The 11,301-nt window shown below is 42.1% G+C and overlaps 1 protein-coding gene across 1 annotated transcript; it reads right to left on the bottom strand.

Annotated features, from left to right (window-relative positions):
* Positions 1-2,462: 2,462 nt before the first annotated feature.
* On the bottom strand, positions 2,463-7,085 carry LOC109465517 (classical arabinogalactan protein 4-like). The gene is made up of 3 exons (XM_019762874.1): positions 7,056-7,085; positions 2,970-3,399; positions 2,463-2,566 (listed from the first exon to the last, which is right to left on the bottom strand). The coding sequence occupies exons 1-3, from the start codon at positions 7,083-7,085 to the stop codon at positions 2,463-2,465; spliced, it is 564 nt and encodes a 187-aa protein (XP_019618433.1).
* Positions 7,086-11,301: the final 4,216 nt, after the last annotated feature.

Here is an 11,301-nt window from a genome sequence, read left to right as displayed (position 1 = left end):
CAGTTTTCTGACATCCTCCGCCGTGTCTGCCTGTCGAGTTGTGCTTGGACCCGCGCCAGGTTCCGCCGCGTAAGATGTGCTTGGACGGCGTCATCCTTCAAACATGTGCTGGGGACGGCGTCATCCTGGCATCGAGATGTGCTGGGGACGGCGTCATCCTGGCATCGAGATGTGCTGGGGACGGCGTCATCCTGGCATCGAGATGTGCTGGGGACGGCGTCATCCTGGCATCGAGATGTGCTGGGGACCGGAGATCCCGTCCGGTTGGAACCTCCAGAGTACGACGTGTACAAGGAGGTTTGGCGAAACGTATACTTGTCCGTGCCCGTCTTTGTCTTTCTGTCTCTTCTATAAGTATAAGATAGCTGATGTTAAAATTACCTTCACCAAGAAGGAGTGTTTTGCGTACGTGTGTCTGTCTGTCTGTAAACACGAACTTGAGAAGGCTTAAATGGATTGACTTGATATTTGGTAGATGGGTAGGTCTTGATGAGACCTGAAAATGGTTATATTTTGGACCCCCTATAACAGCTTCTTATGGTACTGCAGCTGAACTTACGATTTTGATATCTCATGACCTAGTTTCTGTTATGAGATCTCACGACGGTAGCGTTTCTTCTATTATGTTCCTCGTTCCTCAAATGTTTTTAACATCAGACTAGACAATAGACAACTCACCACGTTTTCCAAAACACCAAATAAATGTTTATTAGAAATATGTTTTAACAAAGGAGAGGGCTTTTCCGGACCACGCCATTAACAAAGTCTCATCGGCAAATAACCTTTGATTTAGCCTTGGTACACTTGATGCCTTTGTCAACATAAGTTGAAAGTCGTGAGCATACTCGACAGTGACTTGATTAAATATCACTTATTTCTGGTGTTAGTGAAACCTATAAGTATGCATCCCCCTTCAGGATTTCTGTGATAGCTGCAAAATGATCAGATCATTAAGGTCAGGCCATGATACTAAAAAGATGAAGTATTCAATTATGTAGCTGCATTAACACGTCATGATATATGTAAACAGAAAAGTTGCTATATGCTTACTAACCATACATTTAGAACTGTGCTCATAAGGTCATACCAATTTAATTTGTTGGTTCTCGGATTCGCCTCTTCGTTTTTTTCTGATTTGCAAAAATAAAATGATTCTGGTCCTGAATCAACTGAAAAATGCTTATGTTTTGCCCCCAACAGTTGAGGAAAGTCCTTTTCTTTCTAGTTGTTACAGTTTTCCCAGCTATCATTGCAGTGGTTTGATTAAAAGTTAAAAATTCAATGTTTAAATTTTAACCCAGCCTTTTGTGTTGACTTCATGGCTCATTCCGTAGCATTTAAGCCTATAATAGGATGCCTAGACCTGTTTTAATTTTTTTTCGCCCTGTCGCTTCATATTTTTTCTGAAAAAATCCGAGAACCAACAAATTAAATTGGTGTGGCCTAACAATGGAAATATTCATACTATAGTGACAAATAACATTTGTGTCAACAAAATGATCGGGCAACTACTTACTATCGAGATGTGATCAAGAATTTTAGACACCTCTTAGCTAAACATATACCTCTGTGCAGGAATAGACCCCCAAATGGTATACCCGTTTAGTATAGAAGTATCATACAAATTGTGAGATTCGTAAATGCAAAGACTGGTTGGTCTGTCATGCATAAGACTGAGAGCAGCAAGATTCGTGATCTTTTTTTGAGCTGTGGAAAAGATCGTGTACTTTTGCATAGCATTCTTGCCCAAAAGAACCTTGAAATAATGAATGCAATTTTACCGTCCTTTGCTTTTGAAACTTGCCTGAATTCTCTACAATAGATGTTGAATCATATTGGAGACAAAATTGATCGCTGAATAGGAAAGTGTTTTATTTGATATCATAGAAAAGGATGTTAACGTATAGCTGTTGCTCATTCTAAGGCAAGGCCACACCAATTTCATTTGTTGGTTCTCAGATTTTTTCTGTGAAAAAAAAAATGAAAATAGGCATCCCAAATGCTATAATAGGAGCCATGAAGTCAACACAAAAGGCTGGGTAGATACTTAAATAATGATTTTTGAACTTTTAATCAAACCACTGCATTGATAGATAAAAAAATAACTTCTTGTAATAACTAACAAGAACATGACTTTTCTCAACTGTTGGGGGCAAAACATGATCAGATTTGAGTTGATTCCGAACCAGAATATTTTCTTTTGCAAACCAGAAATAAATGAGGAGGCAAATCCGAGAACCAACGAGTTAAACTGGTTTGGCCCAACTTAAGTCCGTCTATTCTAACAGAAATACTGTATTATGATGTCTATGTAAAGTGGTGATGGCACTGGATCCCTGTAAATCTCATCCAGTTCCATGGCCTCCGGCCATCCCTTTAGGTCACCTCTCGTGATGGACACCTTGCCTTCCAGCAAGCTTGTCAATGGCCCTTTCCTGAGTCTTGCCCTGGAACGAGGAATCTTACTGCTGAAAGAACCTCCTCTGGAAGGCACCCCTAGTTGGCTGCCTGGGGTACACCTGGGGGCCCTGCAGCCGGTACCGCAGCATGAACATTCTTGTGGGACCTACAATGCAGATGGAAACATATCAAATTATGTAACATTATGTTTTGATTTTATTGATGATTAAATCATACCAGATTGATATACAAATTATCATATTGCATTAAACAGAGAACACTCTAGTAGAAACTGACAGAAATCATTATCATATGATAGTGTTACGTGCATGACTTCCATCTCATTATCATGGTCTATAGTCTAATTGGAACGTTTTACATCTTGATACATTACAATGTACAACCAAGAGAATTAGCTAGATAATGTACTCTGTCACAACAAAGTTGGTCACTTGGTCCTTTCCAAAAAAAGAATGGGCATATTTCACATTTCGTACATGTAAGAGGATTTAATAATAAGATTGAAAGTTAAATTTGGAACTTTTAGAGGATTAACACAGTACACTCACGGGGTCCAAAGGCCAGAGGTCTGTTACAGAAGGCCATGAGAGTTGGCCGAGCAGCTGCAGGGGGCCGAGCAGCTGCAGGGGGCCGAGCAGCTGCAGGGGGAAGTGCGGCTGAGATAGCGGCAGCAGGCGGCGGAGGAGCTGCAGGTGTCAGAGCAGCTGCAGGCGGCTGCATGGCAGGTGGCTGCTCGGCAGGTGGCCCCGCCGCCTGTGGCTCCACTTCCTGGGCCTGGTTGGTAGGCGGCTCCTCTGCCTGTTGCTCCACTTCCTGGGGCTGGTTGGTAGGTTGCTCCTCTGCCTGTGGCTCCACTTCCTGGGGCTGGTTGGTAGGCGGCTCCGCTGCCTGTGGCTCCACTTCCTGGGGCTGGTTGGTAGGCGGCTCCGCTGCCTGTTGCTCCACTTCCTGGGCCTGGGCCTGTTGGTTGGTTGGCACCTGTTGGTTGTCAATGAGGAAAAACAAATTATATTTTATTCATACTATGGAATTGAAGATTTGTTACTCCTCACTCTAAAGTCAGCATAGTTCAGTGCTATGCCCCGACAAACGACCACAAAGACCCTGACAAGGATGCTTTCTACCAACAGCTCCTAGACATTTTTGACAAGATCCCTCATCATGACTTAAAGGAGTCCTAAAGTCCAGAAGGGAGTTTTTTTCCGTAGACTATGCTTCAATAAATACATGACTAGCCGGCTAGCGTGGCGCATGTTTGTAAAGTGATATCAATACCATTTTCCTCCATACTGAACCACAATAGATACATCTGGGAACTTTTGGATTACACAATGCCATACACAAGTCAACATAAACAATTTTGGCAAAAACGATAGGAGACAAGCACACCAAAAAGCTGATTATTGAAAACTTGTTTAAAGAGGAAGGTTGGACTATAAAACCACCCAATAAATTCGGGTACTGTAAACTCTCACAGCTCATTCTGCACCTGGCAGCCGTGGTGAACACATGGGGAGAGCTAGGCTGAGATAGTATACCAAGTACACCTCTTCAACATTATGTGGAGACATGGATATGTACATGAAAAGTACATATAATATTTTACTAAACAACAAGAATATAGACTAACAACTACACAGTAGTAGTAGTAGTAGTAATGGTTTATTGTTGTTTCACAAACTTTACAGAATGGCAGAGCCATGGCACCAGACCATGGCTCTGAATTGATCTGTAATTAACAGAATCGTTCCATAAATAGACAGCATTCAACGCCTAAAACAAGATCACATATCAATCGAGTAATTAAAAGAATTACTTTAAGTTAAAATAAGTTAAAATACCATATAGTTTAAAACATTAGTACTCTCGGCTAGGACAACATAGATTGAACATTGGATATTAATAAAAGAATATTCATCATGAAAACATCTCGGGGAACAGTCACCAAGTTATGAGTTCAGTATGCGGGTCATGTATGGCACGGCGCTTGTGTAGTATCTAGCTGTTCTGCAGGGTGGTGTGTCCAGTTTGTGTGACGTGCGAGTTACCCTGCTGCTTATGTTCCCTCGTGACGGTGGTAGTAGGTGGCGATACTGGGTTGATTGTACAAGCGACTTAGCGAAATCTTTGGTGAGTTTTTCGCGTCGAGACCACAGAGACGGTAATCCGAGCTGGTCACATGCTCTCTTGTATGATGTATAGTGGGTACCAAGAATGATGCGCAGCGCTCGCTTCTGTACTTTCTCGATTCTTTTACTTAGAACTACCGGAAGTCCAGAATGCCAGACGGCAGCTGCATATTCAGTAACAGGTCTGATATAGGATATGTATACTGTCACAAGATCGTCAGTCGAAAGCTGGAAGTGTTTGAGTCTACGCAGGAAGAAAAGTCGTTGACTTGCTTTGTGACAGAGTGTGTTCACGTGGGTATCCCATTTGAGGTCAGCTTGGAGGTAGACACCCAGAATCCTCATGGAATCGACTACTTGCAAAGTGACGTTGTTTATGATAAGTGGTTGAGGGACTGTCAACATTCGGCTGAATTGGAGGTGCATAACTTTGCACTTGCCCGGGTGGAGCATCATGTGGCTCTCCTGGGACACAGGCATGTACTATGCCAATCCTGATAAACTGGGACTTCATCTATTCAGCATTTCAGACTTGGATTCTAATATATAATGCAAGAAGCCGCCAAATGTGTTTCTACATGTTTCTACATTGTATATTTTCTAACATACAACTATCATATCAATAGAAATCTAAGTTTGGCTGTGGATAAGATGAGCAATTTGTGATTACAGATATAAGTTTTTGAAATAAACATGGAAGCTTGACAGAGGCTCATCTCTGCTGGAATTGTTCAAATTGGAAACTGTAGGCCCTTATCGTGTATAACGACTGCCAAGTAAATGTTACATGGATTGTGTTTAGGTTTGCTGCAACTGTCTGTGTCATTCCTTGTATGGCAATGTTTTGTTGAAAAACTAGTGAAGATAAAATACAACATTTTTCAAAACTTCAAACGTCATTTAATATGCAAATCACTGTCTTTCGTCTGCTCCTATTGTTTCCACTGGCAGTCGGGTTCAGACACCCCGTGGCTTATAATCCATTTATGATGTTGGGAGGATGTGCGGGGTCAATTTAGCTACTAGATCCTCACAGGGGATAGTTTCTTTATTGGTGGAGGACCCTGGGTCCTCCAAGTTCCTCTTTAATCAATAGTTTTCTTTGCTTGCCCTCAAGCTTGGATGCTATAATATCTAATACAGGGAGCTGTCAGTTTCATCTTAAGTGTTTTTATTTTCTCAATTTATTTCTATGTAAATCTTTATTTGACAGATAATTAGATTATGCCGCTTATATATAAATGGACATGTTCTGATATGTTATGCTAATGCTGTTATGAAAGAATAAACTGGGCTGAGAGGAATCAGTGTCAACTTGACGGATACAACAAGAAGGTGTGTAAGGAACCTGGAATGCCAGAACACAAAACCTTCCAGTACTTTTTGCATATAGCATGTGAAGTATAAGTGCATGAGCTAAAGCCACCTGGATGCCAGACCTATAGCAAAATTATACTATAGTAGGGTGCTATTGCCCAGGGAGCAGATAGAAATATGTATCCCCTTGCACTTCCAGGTCCTGTGGTTTTAAGGTAGACTTAATCAGGGAGCATGGCTTAACTAGAATTCCGAGATCTCATACCTCCATGAAATATGATCTTGATATGTAAATGTAAATTTCTTCTTTAATTGTGCAAATGACCTCTGCATTAACATGATATATGCATCGTGATGTATGTTTACTTTGATTAACTTACAGATGTCCCAAGTATGACCATTCACCATTACGAAATCATAGAATTTTCGCATTAATTATGCAAATTAGGTCATCATTTGCATAATAAGTATCTGTTGAAGTTCCGCCTGCCATAGGTTACATACATTACATGTATGTAAGTAGTATAATGTAAAGCACTGTAATTATAGAATTTCCTCATTAATTATGCAAATAAAGTCCTCATTTGCTTAATTTGCATTTAATTATGTACATCTCTCTCTCAGCTACCTACACACCAAAAATAATGAAAATATGTTGTTCCTGTCTGGACTTATTGGCTTTTAAACATTTCGCTAGAAAGTGCCCTGCAGTTCCAGAACAAGCCGCTAGGGGGCCCAAACTCATATGACTTCTTCCCAAACACGAGAGCTACCTTCCATCAAAATTTCATGACCCTAGCATGTCCAGATCGCGAGATATCAAAACCGGAAGTTGCGCTGCAGTACCAAGGGAAGCCACTAGGGGGACCAAAATCTAATCATTTCTAGTTTTTGTCACACCCTACCAACACACCAAGTATGAAACCAATCCATCCAGGCGTTCTTGAGTTATTTTGTTGACCAACAGACGGACAGATAAACGCAACTGAAAATATAACCTCCATGACACATTTCATGGAGGTAATAATAACCATGACCAAGTAGCATACCTCTGTCATAGGAGCTCTCTGAGCATGGGAACAGTGCGACAGCTCTGGCAGTCCACAGTAAGAACAAGAGTGGAGCAGTTGGTCATGGGTGTTAAGCTATGCTCCCTGACTAAGTCCACATTAACACTACAGGACTTACTTTGGGGGCAAAGAGGAGGACCATGGTCATGTCTAAGTTGTTTATAAGACCAAAGTTCGCCAGGGGTCAATATGAAGGTTGGATCTACAAGGAAGGTCTACAAGGAAGGTCTACTTGACAAGGCAGTATCTACCCTGCACTAAAAGCTGCCCTGGAGTCTGTCTGTGAGGGATCAGGAGAACCACGGCAGGTCATGCGATCTTTGGAATGCAGTCAGCTGGTGCCTGCTCTTCCAGGATCAAAGGTTGCTCGCTGTACCAAATGCTGTGCTTTACGCTCCGCAGTAAAGCAGGCCTGCTGGAGGCGTGACAAAATGAAGCGAACATCAGGTGACGCCCCTCAGATTCCTGCAAAAAGAACAAGATGGGACTATATGAGTGAAGAAGACAAGAGGCACAAGTACAATACAGAACAGGCGAGACGAACGAGAGCTGAGAATAAAACAGACTATTACAAGGGAAAGTACGCAAGATTGAAAGAGTCTATAAGGCTATTGTATTATTGTTGAAGAGATTCATCAGTCACGTATAGTACAAGTTCAGTAAGATAATTCTTTCAATCAGTGACTATTAAATCCTAAGGTACATACCTCCGAATTTTCGACGACTGGTCAGTTCGTCTTGGTCACGGAATGATCCTAGTCTCGCAAGAGAACGCGAGACTAGGACGAGACTTGCGTGGATCTTCTGCCCCCCTCTGCCTCCTTGCGGAGTAGAGGTAGGTAGGGCTTAGGCAGCTCCCAGCCTTCGTTGCGGTTCAGCTTGGCTCCCACTAGTTGGATGTGTATGGCCTCCTTGATCTTCCGATGTGCGTTGCGGGCTTCCTGATCGATAATTTCGATCGTGTCTAGTATAGGTTGGGTGGTGACCCTATGTCCAGTCTGTAACTGGTGTTGACTAAGTGCAGATTTGTAGTCCTTACGGTCAATCGACTTCTGATGTTCACCTGACCTCTCCCCTGGAGACCTCTCTGTTTCTCCCACATACGTCTCACCGCAGTGTTCGCAGACAAATTTATAAATGACGCCACACTTTTCACTAGGATCTAAAGGGCTGGGAGCTGCCTAAGCCCTACCTACCTCTACTCCGCAAGGAGGCAGAGGGGGGCAGAAGATCCACGCAAGTCTCGTCCTAGTCTCGCGTTCTCTTGCGAGACTAGGATCATTCCGTGACCAAGACGAACTGACTAGTCGTCGAAAATTCGGAGGTATGTACCTTAGGATTTAATAGTCACTGATTGAAAGAATTATCTTACTGATATTGTATTATTGTATTGTGGCAACCCTCATTCTGACTTACCGGTGTAGGATTTTACACACTTATCAAGAAATTGACTAAAGTTGTCTACTACAACTACAAGACACACATTTTGATGCAGAAATTTCAAGACATAAATAATCCGTTCACAAGACAGCCACTGATATCAAGTTCACATAAAAATGTATTATGTTGCATCAAGTTCTATTTTCTACAATCCCATTTACAACAACCCCCCATACCCTATATGATGTCCCTCAAGAAATTGTCATAGGGAAAATCAGTTTGACACCTTATAGTATGTTACACACATAAATTGATAAACTAAAATTTAACACACTGCAACTAGCACTAGTGCAACAATTCACATTTGTAGCTGGCTTTATCAGCTGCAACAGCACAACTACTAGCACTATTCTACCTACGTCACTACTGCCACCTAAAGCAATCCTGCCCCTTGACAGCCACTACATCATGCAGCTTCGGGAAGACTGACAGCAAAGAGCAAAGCGTCCTGCAACATAAAAAAATAAAACTCAAACAAGGGCACAAATTCTTTTCAAATACAGCTACCAGGTGTACTATTGATGGCCATGTCACAGCATGTTTGGAACTGGGATTGGCGACCAATACTAACCTTGTATACAACAAAAAATGGCTAAAGTACCGTCACAAGTAATGAAATCGCTATAAATTGCTGGCAAATAGATTTACCGAACTTTGGATGAGACCAGGAGACAGTTTCAGTTTTCAGTTTTATTTAGATCCACAATTAGCCTCATAAGAGGCTATTCTTCCTGTGGTCTACACATTCATATTTACATACATATATTACAAACGTACAAAAACATTACAAAATTAACAGTACATGGCAAACTTTACACAAATTCACTATTTACAATCCAGTACTTTGCTAGTTGCCTATGTTATTCCACGTGTGTGACATCCTGTACATAAAGCGCTTTTTCTGAGAGTTTGATTTTGGTTTTGGTAGTCTGATTTTGTTTGTGCTGGTTGAACGTGTGCTGTACTTGTGGATCTCAGATTGGAATGTGATTTTGTCGTACAAGGCCTTTGGTTGTTTGGTGAGCATGATACGTTTAAATGTGACAAGGCTTCTCTGTTGGATTCTGTCCCTGACAGTCAGCCATCCTAATGTCTTCAGCATGGTGTCCACATGTGCATCCCGATCACAACCAAGAGCTAGCCTTGCTGCCCTGTTCTGGACCACCTGTAGTCTTGGAGGAAATGTTCAAGGAGGAGGATTTTCTGTCTGACATACATGAGGCGCCGTGGCATCTAGTCTACAACTTTGATGACGTCGATGACGCAACGGACATGTTTACAGATATCTTACAAGACATATGTGACAAACATGCTCCTATCCGAAAGTTTACAGTTAGATCCAATTCAGCACCTTGGCTGACCTCGGACATACAAGAAGTGATGAAGCTAAGGGACGAGACGAACGTCCACCACTGGTACAAAACTTTTGGCGGGAGTTGTGAGTCATAGGTCAAATTTCCCTGCCTCTGCTTGGTTAGCCATGATGTCATCATCTTGTGCGACAGCGCCCTGTGCGGCGGGGGCAGTACTGAGCCACAAAGTGGGCAACACAAAATGCGCTATATCTAGTGTCGAAATGGGTATTGTGCCCCCAATATTGTTTCTATAGACACTAGATATGTAATTGATGATATATCCTTTCAATTTTCTGACGTGCATCCCGGAGATTCATAGAAAATGATGATAATTCAAATCCTATTTCCTACCTATCTCGTCCCGAACTTGCGGCTTCGCCGCTCTTCGGGTGCCTTCGGCACCCGCTCGTATGACGCTCGCTTCGCCGCTCTTCAGGTGCCTTCGGCACCCGCTCGTATGACGCTCGGCATTTCACTTCCGCGCCAGCTCCGCATCCCCTCTCGTATGGCGCTAGGCACTTCAAATCGGCGCTGACAACTTAACTAAAACTCCTTAGCCTACCGCCTATGCTTGGACCGGTACCACGTGGTGGAATCGTCAGGAAAAAACTTCAACAAGGCGGTGGAGATGGTAAGCGAAGTAGTGAAATATGTCCACTAACCATCCGTAGCGACTTTGATTTAATCAGAAAGTCATTGCTGACGTCAGATTCATACAAAGCAGGTGTTGACTGTCAATTACAATTAGCAAGTCTACCAAGGTGGCATATTGACCAATAGCGTTTGAATGATTTGTATTGCTATGTTTTTTTTATTCGCCTGGATTTTTCAGCACTAAATAGAAAAACACGTGTTGTGCTCATGTGAATCCGCTGGTCATAAAACATAATTAGAATGTAAACATAAATATGACATGAACATAAAATGAAAGAAGCTGGCGCACCAATAGCGTTAATGTGATTGGCCAAATCTTCCAGAGTGATGAATATAGTTGAACACAAGATACGGCAGTTAGTAGAGTATGGGAGTGAGGGACTACCTGTAAGAAGTAAAGTGCACAATGTGGCGTCATTTGCGTTGAGTGGGTCGGAAGGGAGTATGTTTTCAAGATGAAGGCAAGATATAGATAATGGTTTTGTTGATGCTAATGACGTTTTCACGGCAGTGGCCCATTGTTAGAAGATTCTATTACATTTGGAACATTTGGAAACTACTGTCGAATGCTAACCTTTTATGAGCGAATACAACCTTATATGAGATGTTCTGCCGAAGTGCTATGTACAATACATTGCAGGTTTCGCGCAGATGCAGTACAATCTTTCCGACCAGGACGTTGGCAGATCTTTCTGTGCTTGTCCAAAACCCGAATTTTTATTGTTTTGTTGGATGTTTAGTCAATGGTTTACCCATTGCAGACAATTTCTTTTCGGGTACCACATTTCAAGACTATGGGCCGTATGTCAACCTTAATTATTACGCGAATACATTCTTCCTTGCTGTTACAGTACTTTTTCCCAGACACATTCTTCCCAACATCTGATGAAGGATATATTCTTTTGTTTATTCAGT

The sequence above is a fragment of the Branchiostoma belcheri genome, unplaced genomic scaffold, assembly GCF_001625305.1.
Source record: "Branchiostoma belcheri isolate BF01 breed outbred unplaced genomic scaffold, Haploidv18h27 scaffold152, whole genome shotgun sequence".
NCBI classification, from domain to species: Eukaryota; Metazoa; Chordata; class Leptocardii; order Amphioxiformes; family Branchiostomatidae; genus Branchiostoma; species Branchiostoma belcheri.
Note: the sequence above shows the minus strand (reverse complement) of the source record. Positions and strands in the feature narration are given on the sequence as shown.

Excerpts from the sequence above, each read along its gene's own strand:
- LOC109465517 (XM_019762874.1), bottom strand. The coding sequence starts at position 7,085 with ATGACCATGGTCCTCCTCTTTGCCCCCAAA. Across the intron at positions 3,400-7,055 it reads TCCTCCTCTTTGCCCCCAAA|GTGCCAACCAACCAACAGGC; the intron begins GTAAGTCCTGTA and ends GACAACCAACAG. Across the intron at positions 2,567-2,969 it reads ACCTCTGGCCTTTGGACCCC|GTCCCACAAGAATGTTCATG; the intron begins GTGAGTGTACTG and ends TCTGCATTGTAG.